Here is a 17,383-nt window from a genome sequence, read left to right as displayed (position 1 = left end):
GAGCCTGTTAATGGAAGCAAAGTGTGAATGAGAATTTGAGCCCATTGCTGTAAGAACACTGCTTGAAAGACAAATTTCGTCTTATTGTATGATCACTTCAATCTCAGATTGAAACACTTCTGATAAGATGGACTAGCAAGCGAAGACCACCTTTTTCAACAGTTCCAGTTGTAGCAACTGTAACTGTTGATAAGAACATTTTATAAGGAAAAAAATTCAATGCATTCACAACATACATGACTGTACATGTACTACTTGATACATGTACTTAAAAGATGTGGAGGGAAAACTCTTGCATTTGCCAGCAAATTGCTGACAGGCAGATCCCAGACCCTCAGGTTGTTGGCACAATCCAGCAGCCTTGCAAAAAACGCCAGACATGATACACAACTGGCTTCACTGCAAGAATAATCCACTTATATCGAGCCTTCTGACTTACAAAGTTCTGTAACCTTTGCAAGGTATCCAACATGCCTGTTTTAATCTGCCTAGTCATGCCTGTTTTAATCTGCCTAGTCCTCAAAGTAATGCTATAGGACATAGCAGAGGTGACATGTACCATGAGATCGACTGCTAAAGATTAATTTTCCATTTTGCCCAATGTGCTAATGCTGCAGAATTTTAATGCCTTTGCTGATGGTTTTGCTGTGGTTAGGAAATTTGTTCCATGCTTAAATTCATTCAGGACTTGTCCTACAATGTATAATCTCTTTTAGGGGCCTAGATCATTCTGCATTATTGATTATGCTGAACATTGCAATTCTTTGACTTCATAGTTAGCTAGTTAAACTTAAAGAAAGAAGAGAAGGCTGTATCATTTGTAATGAGTGTCCTGCCAAACTTTCTAGACAGAATCCATCTGGACAGAATCTGTCTGGTAGTAGTAGTAGTTATAGTAATAGGAATCATTTTTGTCCAATACTGTAGCAGTTATTGTGACTATAGCGCTGCCGTAAATTTAAAACCAACGCAAACACTCCATTTTCACCTTAGCACGAAATAAAAGCCATGCAAATTTAAATGCATTTACAGTATACACACACATGTACCTGGGCTTCACCAAGTCTCATGGTTTTATCACTGACTGGGCAACTATAGCAGCTATATTTTTCACCAATCGCCCGGACTAATGCAGTCCCCGTGTCAAATATCTCCAGTATCAGTCACCAATACATCATCCATATCAGGTTACACTAATCTCATTTCCTTGGTGACAGCCCAAGATGCATCATCAATCAAACATCATCGCCACAGCAATCTCAGGTCTGCTCACTGAACCCTACAAATGGTCAGGACTGAAGGTAGCAGAACGTTTGTGCTCCAATCAGTGATGGTTCTGTCACTTCGCTCAAGCTGAAAAATGGCCCTGTAACGATCCAGTTCATCATTGGTATAGTGTAAAAAAGTGAGAAAAAAAATCCAACTTTTCCAACTTCTCCCCAAGTCCAGGTAAACAGTTGGGAACATCTCAAAATACACGAAATTATGTTGAACAACAACGTTTTAGATACATTGTGCAAAAAATTCACATTTTTATTTCGCATACACTCTTATCTTTTCATTAACTTCTAAAGCATTACTTTCTTTGCCTTGAGACAAGCTTACATTATGTGAAACATATTGATTGAATCCGAAAAATTATATTTTATCAACCGCATTCATTTCCCTCTCACATAAAGTAGACAGCATATTAAGCACAAAATGTGTCCTCCAATCTTTCAGGATCTGTGGAAATATATAGCCCATCGCATATCTATCTGCAAGTTGATATGGTGGCTATTTACTGCAGTAGAAGTAGTGATGGCTATTAAAGCGATGGGCAGATATACACAACCTGGATGCTGAGGGAATGTGATTTAAGAAGCCTTCATTCATGTAATCTTTTGGGGAATATCCGACACTTGTAGTCAAGAAAGACACAAAAAACACTGGGCAGAATGATTGAGACACCACAGAACTTGAACTATTGTGTACAAATAAATTTGTTAAGAGTTCATAGGCACCAGAGATCGTGAGAACGGGTTTGAAATTCTTAGTGGTTTGTGTACATAGAAGAAACCTTTCCATGCAAATCATATTTATGTATATAAGGCACATCTTCTATGATTCGAAATGTTGGTCAAGCCTTCTAATGCATTGCATTGCAATTGAGAAATGTGCATGTTACCACGGTATACCTTATAAATGAACATTCAACCTTTTCTACCCAAATATCACTCTAAGGCCTCAGACTTAAGGACCAATTGTGGGTGCATACTCATGCCAATTGGTTTTGTTGGCACATGTAGAATTATTGTAATTTGGAGTCCTTGTGAATTAGCAAACATTTTGACACATGTTTGACTGACTGTTTGAGGAGTGCCTTACATTTGCGTTCTATGTATAACCCCAAACTAAGGCAAGGGCTACATCTGGTTCAGTCATGAGGAAACACCTCCTCCCTTTAATCAACATTACCCCCAAGTGCCCACAAGCCCCCTACAGGCAGCCTTTCCAGTTTCTCATCCCACACCTCACCATGTAAAGATTTACTGCTTGGAGGGTTTCCACTCCTGAAAATCAATCGGGCACAGGCCAGGGGTCTTGACACATGATGTTGAATCACACTATACAGATTGAGTTCTGTGCAACAAATATTACTTTCTCAGTGGGACAGAAGCTCAGCATCAAATTGATTTTTGTACATGCAATTCCCGTTGGCTCGTAGAGTATACTGTCACACTTTGAAAAGCTTCACAAACATGGTTTGTTTGGTTAAAGAAAGGAAAAGGTTCCATAGCCTTTTTGAGGCACTGGGGGCAGTGGGTTGTTAATCCACTATGTCTTGGGCAGGGTATTGGAAGAGGCCATCCCTCTCCTTTCATCACTTTTCATCTCGCCAACCAAAAGCAGGCCAATTCCAGACAAGAATGCCAGAATCGAACCTGCAACCTCTCGATCCCACATTCACTAGCCTAACCGGTAGGCCATCAATGCCGCCTGGTTTGTTTGAATGGTTTCAAAACTGTATGATTCATAAAAAGTCTTTAATCTTTTCAGTTTAAAGACCAGTTCTTCCCAACTAAAACCCAAGTACATGTACATGTAGTCATGTTTCTAACCATACATGATGAATAATTCACCAGTTAGCTGTTAGAGAGTTAGGTAAAAGTGTTGCTTAGGACGGTGTGCTTAATCATGCTTAGATGAAATATTTAGGAGCACTTTTGTCAACAATGCATTCCTTATCTTGGCACTTTTCAACATCTTCCTGAAGACAATTTGTATTTTCAACACTTTTGAGGCTTGGGGAAGTTGAAGCGATAGACAAAACAAATGTCTAAGGCATCTAGGGCATGATCAATGTATGCAACTATAAAAGTACATGTAGTATACATGATTGCACATACTGATTGGTGTATGTATGATAATACATGTAATCACTAATTTATAAATGCCAAAGTTCTCTCACTTATGATCATGAATACTGCATATTATAACATCCTTATCTGCGGAGCTTGGTTACTGACAATTCCCATGTTTCACACTCCTAGTGTGCCATTGATTGTATGGATTTTTCCCGACTGGATAAGAAAGTTGCCTGTTTGATGGATAGTTCCAGCGATGCTGTGGGTATTATTGGCAGGTTGGGTCTGATGGCCCCCATCATGACCTTGTTATCACCTCTGGGGTAACAGATTGGAAAGGTGAAAGTTCCCAGGCAGAGTGTTCTGAACTTTTACAAGATGCAGTTTTCAGTGATGTGACAGCTGTCACAGAGTATTATGGCAATGTCAGGACGATATGTACCATATGTATAAAATGGGGAAATACTCTTATACACAATATTGGTCTCAACTTTTCCAAGCCTAATGTACTTTGCTTAGTTTTCTGTATGAATTGCTTTTACCTGTGCGAAATAAAGGATACACAAAAATCTTACATTCAAGCTAAGGTGTAGAACAAAATGGAATAGTCCATTTTTGCAAAAGGATTGATTATGCAATAGTCTATGTTTGCATGGTGATAATGTTGTGAACCAGTTACGTTGGAACGGTCCATTTTGCAACAGTAATTCTGGAACAGTACACTTTGGCATGGGGAGGGATAGAGAATGAAAAGTGGATGCTTTTTCCTTTTTGTATAATCAAAGATTAGGACATCAGAGATATGATATTACACCATGCAGCCAAAAAATCAGTAATTTGTGATAAGCTGTCATCAGGGATCAAGTCATCTTTGCAGAGGCCTCCTTTATACATAGTCTACGATTGGATTGACTTCATTCTTTCCTAACTTAAATACGTGCATCCACGATACTGTTAACAAGTCTAAAACAGCTTTCGGCATTTGTGTGCTTTACAACACTGATTGAAAATGTTCCAACACACTTTGGGTCTTTAATCTTCAGTTTCTAGGGCAGCACCATATCTTGATTACTCGGAAGTCTTTTCTTCTTCTGTATGAAAATAAAGTGTTTTCCTGAGATACACTTTCCTTTGTAGATCAAAAACTATGATAGATCAAAATAAAACCATACACTCTGTACAGCTGGGTCAAAAGAACTAATATCGCACTTTATTTCCTATCCTCTCCTTTTGCTAATCCGCCTTATGACTCTGCTACCGACATCAAAATCCCTTGAAACAAATCCCTTGAAATATGTTTGCCTTTAATCTTCGTTAAATAAGGTGTCCCTTTTCTGAGAGCAACTAATTCCATGGATGGCATTATAATCAAATTGCTCACAGCTGAGTATGATGCTCACAGATCTAGCCTTAAATTGGACAATGTAACTTTTTTTTTGTCCAAGAAATTGTGCATTACCCTTCTCAATTCTGTCTAACCCCATAATCAATGTAAATCAGACTGATGCTAAAACACTATCATCGAGGGGAGAGGCTTTACATGAGCCGAGACTATGGACTCTTCTCCAGTAGCTTTTGCCAGTGATGTAATGAAGAGTGATACTCTGTAGAGTAAGAGAGCATATTGGAGATGGGGTGAGTAGTCTGTCTACTTGCCAACCCACCCTTTTAGCTTCCTGTCCATTCTTACATCGTCCAAAAAGCTTTACCAGTTTCTATTCTTAGTAACCTCTGTGGGTATGAACAAGCATATATTCATGCATCGACCTTCAGGCCACACTATCCAAGGTCATCCCATGGTTCTTATAAAATATTGTAATGTCCTCTTTCTACATATCCAGACAACACAGTCCCTTTATCAAAGGAAAGTGACCATCTTCTTCAAAATCTACAACACCTTTTAAAACTTGTAGGGCACCACCAATTTCTCCTTACTGAGTACTGACAACATTATTATTCTTACAGTTCTGTCATGCAAACATGATGTTAATGACATTCTTGTATTGGTTACATGTATGCAGTGCACCCTGAGGGACATCTATAACGTGAAGCTATATGATCAACCTGTTAAGTGTAACCATTATGATGAATCTAAACCAGGAATGGAGTGTAGATGGGTGGAACCTCAGACAATTGTACAGTACTTAATAGACTGTTGTAGTCCTTACAGGCACCTTGAACTTCAACGAGATGTTCAGACTGTCTCAAGATAATAGGTAATTATTGATCTTGAACTTCACAGAGCTGTACTTTCTCCATCTCAGTAAGCTGTTAGTCTTGCTGACCTCAGCTGCCTTTTCCGTCCACCATAATGATTCCCACACATGTATAATGTAGGATCCAATCAGGCGGCAGCTATGTCTACCTTATCACACAGTAACAGCGGCGGAGTTAGGCTTGATTTTGACAAGACCTTAACAAGAAAGTGCTTTTGTATGGTGAACATTACAGTTCATGATGAAGTCTGGATGATTACAATTTGCCTTGTACCTTTTACAATTCGTTGGTAAAGCAAAAAGTTGTGGTGGTATTCTTGCTGTGCACATTTTGAGTCACTCACTAATAAGAAATCTGAACGTGTTGAAGAGCAATTGCAACTGTCAGTCATGATTAATTACTGACTGTTGTGTGAGGACTAAATTGGAAAGTTGTAGTTCTAATCCTGTGCTTATGGCGGCACAAAGAAGAACCGAGGGTTCCTACTTAACCATGCACCGATAAACACATCCACATTTTGCGCACTTGACACTTCCTTTAAGACACAGGCAGCTGCTGAAAAACGATAAGCTACCATGTCATTGACAGAGGTGACTTGGGCAGCCCTTTTCTTAGATACCAAGTATCGTCAACTTTGCCTCAGCTGACTTGCAACCTACTCTTTCCCCAATTCCACCACCTCCTTATCAACTGCTGAGATCCACCAGTTCCAGGGAAGGCCCTACGCATGCTTGGAAACTGATGGGAGATAAAGGTTGTGTAAATGGAATATCAATAACTCTATTTTGGCCAGTTATTAGCCAGGAGTGATGGTTTCTAGTCCTAAAAACCTGTTATCCAGGCAAGGTAATGACCCGCCAAGATTTTCCTAACGATTATCTGACATGGGATTTTTAAGGACCAACCCTAAGAGTCGATAATAGTAGGAACAGATCAAAGATTTTACAAGGAATCAATACAAAAACTCTGAAGCCACCCAGACTGAGGAACTTTAGACAGCAGTGAGTAAACTGGATTTAACTCACTCTGTCTCTGAAACATACACGTAAATGGTTTCAAGCAACTTAAGAATTGTATGTGATCAGTCAAAAATGGTATGATTTATTTATCTTTCTCAAAAAAGTTTCAACTGAATATCAAACATGTCAAACATCATAACTTCTTTTCCCCATGTGCTAAAAGTATGTTAAGGGTAACCTGGTATACACTAAGATTTCCAAGTTTCTCATTGCAGTGATACTATGCAGTATAGTAAGTGGCAATGTTACTCTGCTGTGCAACATGAGTTTCTAAATTGTACTTTTACCAGCAGAAAAGTTAATGGATTTTCTACACTGTTATGATATGATGAGACTGAAATTCACAATACTCCAAAATTGCAGCTGAGAAGGTCTGCCAAGTATAACATTGAAACATGTAACACCCTTTATATACACTCTATAAAATTGCACATGATGCTAGAAGAACAAGTTTACTCATCATAATGGAATATCCTCCTGCTGGACTTTTCCATCATAGCCTGACACAACACGGCAATCTGCTTCCATAATGGCGACTATAGCTTATCTTAGATACTTTCTAGAATATCGAAAGCACAATTCATGGCTATTTTGCTTAATCTTCCAATCCGAACAGGTACTTAGATTGGACAGGGCAGTCCTGGCTTTCCACAGAACCATTTCGGTTCATCTACGACTGATCCAAGGCCAACGTTCTGACCTCTCGAGAGCGTAAGCTGTCAATTTGTGGACTGGAATGCCTGTCTGTATAACGGGAAGTGCCTGGCTGTCTGCAGTAAGTGCCATCACTACACAGCGTTCATGTGAGCTGAATGCATCATGCTACCTCCAGGGGTTCCTCAATCTGTGTGTAGACGGCAATCAGGCTCCGAGAATACACTTTGATTGAACAGGGCTTTCAAGAAAAGGTCCAAGCTTTCAACTTCGCATGATCACACTACAATCTGGTAATCTTCAAAAAGCTTTTCATAACCTGCTGAGAGGAAAAGAGGGGGACTTTGGGAGTAAATTCAAGTGTGCTTTAAGTGTGACTTCCCTAGCTTTAGTGTCTGTCAGAATACTTTATTTCTTTTCAAATAACAGACTTACTGTCTATCCCTACTTATCCATATCTCAGCATCTATCCCTGGTGCTGAAAAGCTATCAAATACCTTTTACAAAATAGAAAAAAAGTTGAAGGAAGAAAATTAGCCAAGCTAAAGTCTCTGCATCTTTCAAATAAATTGGATAGTGAGTGAGTGAGTGAGTGAGTGAGTGGAAAATCAACAGGAGTGATGCTGAATTGAAAACCTTTCAAAAGAAGAAAGATATAATGCAATTCCTGTAACACACGCACACACAATCCCTATAAGTTATAACACTATGCTATGTATGATGCACATCTTCAATTATCTACTAATCAAAGTGGAAATTGGCAGTACTACAACCCATATCCGTAAAAAAGGGGGTGGATATGTGTTAGAGACTGACCTGGTTGGCTGGGTGGCTGGACAGGCACTGGTTGAGGGTGATGGTGTGGTCATCACACAGGGCCGGACACAGGGGACCGGTGATGATGCCCTTGTGGTAACGGTCACACTGTCAGGAGTCAAACAGAACAACAGGTTAGCTGCTGCAAAGAACTATCAGTCATAAAACACATGTCAACCCTACCATGAATACATTTTCTGACGAGTGGATATCAAACAAACTCTATGAAAGGTAAAATAAGCTGTTTTCTGGTAATTGCATAGTGCTGTATGGCCTTTCATGGTACTGAAATACATTGAACGTCTACTAATTTTGCAGTGATACTAGTACATTTCAATGGTACTGAAATACCTTGAACACATCTAGTGTGCACTTCACTACTATGGCAGCAAGGCCTTTCCATATTACTGAAAAACTTTCCACTTCACTATTATGGTAGCAATAAAGGCCATTCCATGGTACTGAAATACCTTCCATTTCTCTACTATGGCAGCAAGGCCTTTTCATGGTATTGAAATACCTTCAACACCACTAATATTGTAGTGTTACCTTTCCATGGTACTGAAAAACCTTCCATGCCCATAATATCAAGGTATTGCCTTTCATAGCCTGTGTTTACACAGTCTCAACAACTTACTATTATCACAGCAACGCATTTGCCTGGTGCTTAAATACCTTAGACTTCACAACATTGGCATGAAGGCCTTGTCATGGTACTGAAAAACCTTTCAAAGCCATTAATATTGCAACAATACATTTCCATGGTACTGAAAAACCATCCAGAGCTACTAATATTGCAAAAATACCTTTTTATGGTACTGAGATATCATCAACACTGCCAATATGGAAGTGTGACCCTCTATGGTGCGAAGTACCTTCCATACATTTGATATTGAAGAGTAGCCCATCTATGGTATTGGCTTAGTTCTCACAGTTTGAAACTATGTTGGCGCTGCCATCTGTGTCACCTTCCAGATCAATGATGAAGTGTTATCTGAACACAGCCTGAAGGCTCGTTAATAAAGATACTGATAGATCAGGAGATGGATTATGAATAGCTCAACTGTAGATCAAAGACATTGATGAAAGAGTCAACTATCACATGCAGTTGCTGTTCTGGAAACCTACACCCTCCTGCACCATTCAAATAATGACTTTGTGTTTCTATGTGAGTGGCACAAAATGTAGTGGGTGGGCTATGTTCCAGTGGAGCTGATTCAGACCATATATCATTAACAGATAATTAGTGAAAGCATGAAAGATTGCCTGCTACAGCAACAGTACTAACATGGATGGATCACCACTAGCATTAGTACAAAACTTCAGAGGGCCATCCTTGACAAGATGGATATGTCACCATCTGGACCTCTCTGTTTTTGTTAAAGACATTGGTATTTTGAAAGTTGCCTGGATGACCTTCAGTGTATCCTCAAGGTCGCAGTTCTGCCTGTTAACTTACTGTTGAAACAAGTGTGTAATATACATATATTGTGTTGTAACAAATGATCAACAAGTGTGTTTTCCCTGCTTTGCTTTATCATTGTAATACACTCGCTCACAGCTAACATTCACACTGACTCAGTATCTGTTTTAACATCTGTTGTTTCCATCTTGCAGGAACCAGACGTGTTTGCACTAACAGACGTGTTTGCACTTCAGGTGTGGAGGAGTCTTTTTTTCACAGTACCTGCTGTACACTTGCCACTCTCTCTCTCTCACACACATACATGTACATACACACATATACACACACACACACACACACACACACACACACACACACACACACCATCACACACAAACATCAGCCCCCTCCAAACACACACACACAGAGACATACATGTATACACTTTCTTCCCCTTAACCTTAAAACATGTGTTAAATATAGAGCATAATAACGTGTTACACTGATGAGTTGCTGTTTTCTTATGTGTCCAACCCTGTCATGCAACTGGAACTACATTTTCTAATGCAACACTTGGTACTGAACCATGCAAGTGGTCATTAATCAAGGAAGAAACTTGTGTAGTGGACAGGAATTTCAGCCTGTAATTTATCTTGTCACATGCACATTACATGTAGGAAGCTACTTTGCACAGGAATACAATATCAGAATATCCTACATGGTATTTTAGAGTTAAGGAAAGGATGAAGGACTATTAGCAATTTAGGAAAGTGGGGCAGTCACAGTATGTTTGATGAGCACACCAGTAAATTGACAATGTTAACACGCATGATGATTTGGCCTATAAAATCACCCATCATGCAATCTGGGTCAAGGCTTAATGGAGTCCACACCATTTCACTACCATTGCTGTCCCCTGGAGAAATGCGGACTTCGGGGCTCCGTAAATCTCGACATTTGTGTAGTTGGTTATCAAATGGACTAAGATTTGCTACTCAAAAGCATTCCATAACAGCCATTGATGTCCGTGTAATGAAATGACAAGTCGAGAAGCATCTTACTAGCTGTGGAATGTCATACATACACTGACCCAAAATCACATGTACAGTACTGTTGTTTAAATAGATTTTTTTGGTCATACAGTTAACAGCATAGCATGACTAGTATTTGTGATTCAGCTAAATTCAAGAAATCATACAGCAGCTAGTGATGCCATTACATGTATTCGGTTGACATTCTCTTATCACTGAAGGAGTGTACTATAATGATTATACATGATATTGAACACTTGTCCTTGTTAGAGCAGGGAAAGCAACATTTGACATTTCATGCCCTTCCTGATTGAAAGCTAAAATACAGGTGGCCAGAATAAAACGAAAACTGAATATTGTAGTGCATTTTACATATAAAAAAATCTTACTACTAGTAGTCAAGTTTTTCTTTGTTCTGAACTGCAGAAAGAATATTCTGAATCTGTCTTTCAAGCTATAGCCACAGATATCGTATTAGCCCTTGAAGTCACTATCCAAATGTGTTGTCCTTCCTATATATTTTACACTCCACATAAAGGTGTTTTGTATGATGAGAAGCAGGTAACTGTCCTGGTCCTGCCTGCCAAGGGAACAGGTGGTCTGCATTGATTACCATTGAGCCAACAGGATTATGAAGTGGGGCATGGCTGGCAGATCCGGAGCAGGAATAAACATTACACCTGTCATGCAAACAGGTCACATCCCGTAAAGTACCTCGTAACTTCTCCTCCCCGCCCACTTATCGATTGGCGCTGCTTAATGGAGTTGATCCGACATTAGCAGCTTTTCTTGTAAAATCTGTTCAACTGAATCGCCAGATGGTTGTCACTGTCGCCCGGATTTTCATGTTTTGCGGAGATACCGCTAACTCTAATTCTCAGGCAGCCGGTGTAAATCTCTCCTGTCTGTTGTTTGATGTTGATATATTTCTTACCCCCCAGGGGTTTTGGGAAACCCAGTAGCAATGTAAAATGTACTTGTGTGAACAGTTATATGAGCTAATAATGATATCACATTCACACACTCCATCTGGTAGCAAATATATTGCTTCTTTTACCTGCTATGAAAATGAATTTACCTCCTGCAGACTTGTGCATTGGATTTCTGCACAGAGAAACACTGCAGTGTGACTGTAATGGGTGGATCATTTACTGTAAATGCAGAAATGTTCGCAGTGGTTCTATGTTTGCGTTTTTTGTGCTTAACTCTTTAGTGCGAACTTAAAACCACCGCAAAATTTTTCTCCTCTTTTCTGTATAGCGCTACTATTGTTTTAAACCTGAACTCAAATCCAGCACGAACATTCCATTTTCTCCCTACCACCAAATTAAAACCATGCATACTTGCATTTACAGTACTAAGCTATAAAGCATGCAGCTTTCTTTTGACTTTGCAACAGCAATGGATGGTGAAACATTTAGCATTATCCACCCATGAGATGTTACTCTAATATTGTTTTTACCAGTTACAGTATTACAGACTGCTGTCCTCAGCCAGTATCTATTACATCAAGAAAAGCCTTGGGACAATCTGCTTTATACAAGTAAATGCACAAGAAAACTTAATACTTATTGTCAGAAAAACTTCAGGTTGATTCTAACCTATACACATTAAACCTCAAAAAGGGGTACTGAAAAACAGTAATCGAAGACTTCTAGATCAAAGCTTTGATCAAGAAGGTACATGTACAGCCTTATTTCAGAAGATGTTACATGATTGTCTACATGATGAAGAAAGTTCAGCCTTATTCCAGAGGATGATATTATATATATATGTCTACAGTCATGTCTCGATGAGCTACAAAAGTGTGCAGCTTCCCCTTTTCATGTGATTCATGGCCTCCTCCTCTGTAAAAGCTTTCCCATTCTCCTGGAGAACGCTGCATCTGCTCCAAACAGACCAGTTCCCTGCCTAACCAGCCATGAGGTACAGAAGTAATGTACTTCTCAGCACCATCCTCCACTTTTCCCTTCATGGATTTCCTCTTTCATTTCCAGGTGGCTGAAAGGCTCCTCATACCGAGGAAACTACGCCAGTGGCTGTCGATAATTCCTCACTTATTGGAAAAGGGTACGAGCCTTTCAAATGAAAGTTATGTTACATAAACAGCACATCTATATATCACATAAAATATTCATGGCAGAACATTACTGATTTTATGCCGTCCTTGATGAAGAGATTTCAGCAGGCAAGGAGGTTGAAAATTACTCTTTCTACATCTCTTGTGTTTACATATTTATGATGTTCATCATTTATGAGATAATATTTAACAAACCTCATACAATAATATGTTGTGTCACATGAAATATGTCTAATTTTCATGGTATCCTGCATGATGGAAGCAGTGAAATAACTTTGACTTTCTATAAAAGTCTGACCCAAGCACACATATACAAACTACAGTGACCCTATTCTGAGTCCACCATTTATTGTTGACTGTGATTGGGTAAGAACACTTCCTTTATTCCCTGTACTTAGGTTATTCCGCAAGGAGATAATAATGTGGAATGGGGAGAAAATTGCATGCCAATAACACTTTACGTTAAAACTTTGTGTGAGTGTTCTTGTAGTTTGGAGGCTAAACATTGCAGACAGTTAATGTCATGCTCAGTTGAGCGTTGAAGAGACTTTTTTGGCATGAGAAGCACAATGGTACATGCACTGAGCTACCTTTACAATTCATATCTCACCCATTTGTGACTCCGCTCCAATGTGCACATGTAGCTAGACCTCGAACTGTTTGATACATAATGTATCAATATTCAACTTTTGACCAATAGTGGTGAGTAATATTTCCAGACAGCTTTGACTTCAGATTCAGATTTTTATGTTGACTATCTCCTTGCAGAATACATTTCTGTGTTAAATTATATGTGGAAAATTCCAACAAAATTTGAACAGCATGGATTGAAGACAGAACTTCTTTTCTCCATTCTTGGTCAATCTCTGTCAAAACTCCCTTTCCACTGGTGGCTGTGACCACTGAGCAATCAACAGTCAACGGGTTTTGTGTGTATTGTTGTCTTTTAAATCACAATCTTACATTGTGCCTCATATTCCAACTAAACAATGAAAGGTCACACAAATCCAACCTTGGTTCCTTAATGGTGGTTCAGCAATTTCCATCTAGTGGAAAGGGTATGAGCCTTTCAAATAAAAGGAGGCCTGAGTGAGCAATCCACTGCTTCTATGACATCACTTAGTCTTTATGTAAGACCTTATGTAAGACTTATCTTCTTGAAAGCAGCGAGATGTGAAGTACTTACAATGATGGCCCTACAGGCGTCTTCCCGGCACAGCTCGGTGTAGGAGGAGTACTTGAAGTAGACTGCCCAGCTGCCGATGAAGATCACCAGCCAGATCACCACCAGGGTCTTAATCTTCATGGGCATTCTTGCCTGCACAAAACACACAACAACAACAACACAACAATGTAAGCAACATGACCTTTCTGTTGTTGTTTTCATTATTTCTCCAATAATGCCTGGGTTAGGAATGTCCCTATAGCTCAACTGGTAGCAGCCAGTTAGGAATGTCCCTATAGCTCAACTGGTAGTTGAGCTCCTGGTTTGCTCCTGGGTCAGGACATCTCTGTTGGGGCTGCACTCGTCTTTCGGAAGGGACGTAAATGTGGGTCCTGTGTTTGAGGAGGTGCCTCAAGCACATTTAAAGAGAAGGGCTGGCAACCCCTCTCTGTAAAAATATACCCTGCTACTGAAGCAGCAAGGAAACAGCCCTATGTGCCATTAGGCACTACAAGGGATCTGAATGAAAGATGCTTGGGTTAACCTTGGTACTGAAATACCTGTGCTACATGTACAGACCAGTCTGTTCATTACTGGTAACAGTTTTTCAAAGCCAACATCTATTCATTATGTACCTGCATGCCGTCAGACAGCTACTGTTACAGGATTGAGGAACATGTACAGTAAAGAGCTTTCTGTCTTATTTGTAGGGTTGCTGGAGGATTGGAATACCAGGGAGATATGAATTATCAACCCTCTAACTACATGTATTAAGGAACGATTTTACCCCTTACAGTGGTAAAATGAAAAAAAAGCAGGATGAAGATAACTTCCCTTTTAAAAGTCAGCACAATCATTAAAAGATCAAGGAAACTAGTCTGTGAACTACAGACTTGTATCAACATATTGTTGTTTGAACTTGAATTGAAGGGTAGATACTGAGAAAAACATTGAATGTGCATGTAGCTACCAGACTCAAGTAAATTCTAGCTGCAAATAAAATTGTTAACCAAAAGTAACTCTTACTTCCGAAAATAATTTCATCAGGTTGGTAGAATATAGGATATAGGAGGTTCTTTGTGCACAACCAGGTACAGTTCTCACCTGCTAACGTTTCGATGTCTATCAGACACCTTCTTCAGAGCTTCTGACTGGAGTGCTGTTTCTCACCGCTATAAGTAGCCGATGTAGGTGGCAGGTGAGAACTGTACCTGGTTGTGTACAAAGAACCTCCTATATCCAAAAGTAACTCTTACAGCATTTGACAACTACATATGTATATATATCAGGCTTTGTTAAAAAATTATACTCTCATCACTATAAGTATACCCCATGCCTGTAACTTAATCAGACTTCACACCTAGGAACTCCCACAATGTCTACGTTCCGGTCAGATAACAGACCTTAAGCCAGAAAATAAAAGCTGGCCTGGCATTGATGGGTGAGGCGGTCCAATCTCACAGGAAACAGACCAAGGAAACCCTTTGCTGCTGCTCTTTCCTCCATCAGTTCACACGAAATCCTCTCTGAGCCAAAGATCGATGACGTATTAGCAGCACAGTCTTATCTCACTACTTTGTATCACTGCAGGGCCCTTGGCTGTTTAACGGACATACTTTATACATGTACTTCATTCAGATCATGTTTCCTGTCCATAGATATGGTTTCAAAAGCAAAATCTATTGCTGTTTTAAAAGAAGATATGAAGAAAGACAGAACACAATAATCTAAACATAAATCAAATGTTTCAAATTAAAATACAGAAGGTGAAACTTAGGGTTCTTGAAGATTAGTCTGACTCTGATGAGTTAGTTCTAGATAACAATGATATAGACATTGCAGTGCAACAGCAGACAATAATATGCAGCCTAGGATAGGAAATAGTAATGGTCTACAGCCTAAAGCCTGAAAAACTGCTGGCGTTCTAATAGAACATACACACTAATGTACTCTGTGTAGATTTTTCTTGGTGTATACTATTTATTCTTATAGTATACTCAATACTTTAGGAGTTGAAAGTTGAACTTGAGTTGAAAATTCAAAAGACCTCACTGGTAGATTTTTATGAAGTTATGATACCAAGCTTATTTTGGCAATAACAGATACTCTATCTATACATTTTGCACTACTTATATTTTCTTATAATTTAACAGTACAATAGAAAGACTGAAATGCTACATGGTTGGTGTTGTATAGACCCCAGCGAGTGTCAACCTAACCTTTCTTACATACACGATACAAGCATTCCTTAAACGATTTTACTATCCAGCTGCTAGTCTTACAAATGTTTGTCTGGTCCATTTAATATCCTCTGGATGTCTAACCTTCTTCAGCTTGATCAATCAATGATGACGCCTGTCACTGTTCTTTACTGATTATGAGCTACCATCAGATATCTCCCGATCTCTCCAGTCCCGAGACAGATTGATGAATAGGGACACAGCCCTGGTTGATAAGATATTATACACCACCACTGTGTGATTAACAATGTAAGGACAGATAAATTCACATTAAATTATAGATGTCCTAGCAGAATAGTTGTCACCATCAACATATCAAACTGCCCAGGATACAGATATACTGTACCTGCATGGAAGAACACAACTCAAGTAATGCACAGGGGAGTGTAAATCAATACATTCGAATCACCAATCTATCAGATTCACAAGTCAACTTTGGCATACGTTTCCTGATTAATACAAAACTACATGACACAGTAAACAAAGATGCAGGAAGCCGTAAACTTTACCACATAATAAACTCACTGGCATTTTCTGAATGTGAGGGTGAAATATTCATAACATTTTTCACAGCTGAGCAAGTTTTAACTGACAAAAGTTGTGAACCCTCGCCTACATTTGAATAATATCTGGCAAGGTGGAAGATATATTTGTTACAAGTTGAAGGCTATGAGTGAGACAAGGCCATATGTTGATGCCACAGAGTCTTCATACACATGCATAATCTCAAGTGTTTTTGACATTCCACTCCATGTAATATTGATAAGGTACAGCTGAACCCAGAATGATTCCTACCCGAGGACTAAATGCTACCAACCATTTAACTGAGCCTCCTCTCTGCTTGGGCAAATTGTCTGAGTGGCCCATCAAAGTCATGGCATTTGGAACTGATAAAACATTCATCAACGTTTACATCTGACCTGACAGTGGTATTTTTGTGGTTTGGCAGTGAAAGAATTTTGGCCGAGATGCAAACAGGTGATGACTTCATATCATATGAATGTTGGTGGGTTTGATGATATAGAGAATATAGGATCTTTGGTGGGGTTATTGCCAACATGTCATAATTCCGCCGGGTTCCCTACATGAGTAAATATGCCATCGTATTTAGAAAAACACTGTTTTTAAGGCATTCTCATGAATTTCTTTAACACCTGGATATTTTCAGAGTGCATACCTTGGGGTTACTGTTGCTGTATTAGCAGATCTCTTTGGTTGAAATTCACCATTTTTAAACGTGGCAGTCTAAGGGCACACAGCAGAATTATGAGTTGACATGATGATTATTACCATGATGATATCTAAACTTAATGCCTCTAAAATAAAGCCCATTTGATTTAGTCTTTGAAATGCAGCTGTATCCTGTTTTGACTCACATGTACACAAATGACAGACGCTTTTCACAAAAG

At 39.3% G+C, this 17,383-nt stretch overlaps 1 protein-coding gene across 5 annotated transcripts in view; it reads right to left on the bottom strand.

Moving 5' to 3' along the window:
- The window catches only part of LOC136441977 (divergent protein kinase domain 1A-like), a 65,757-nt gene that overhangs the window by 5,502 nt on the left and 42,872 nt on the right, over nt 1-17,383 (bottom strand). For all 5 annotated transcript variants that reach the window (XM_066438549.1, XM_066438551.1, XM_066438550.1 and 2 more), the window contains 2 exons: nt 13,756-13,887; nt 8,054-8,161 (listed from right to left, as the gene is read on the bottom strand). In XM_066438549.1, the coding sequence (XP_066294646.1) occupies nt 8,054-8,161; nt 13,756-13,887 (240 nt within the window). The remainder of the gene's footprint in view (nt 1-8,053; nt 8,162-13,755; nt 13,888-17,383) is intronic.

The sequence above is a fragment of the Branchiostoma lanceolatum genome, chromosome 9, assembly GCF_035083965.1.
Source record: "Branchiostoma lanceolatum isolate klBraLanc5 chromosome 9, klBraLanc5.hap2, whole genome shotgun sequence".
Taxonomy (NCBI): Eukaryota; Metazoa; Chordata; class Leptocardii; order Amphioxiformes; family Branchiostomatidae; genus Branchiostoma; species Branchiostoma lanceolatum.
The sequence above is the reverse complement of the archived record's forward strand: the minus strand, read 5'-3'. Positions and strand labels throughout refer to the sequence as shown.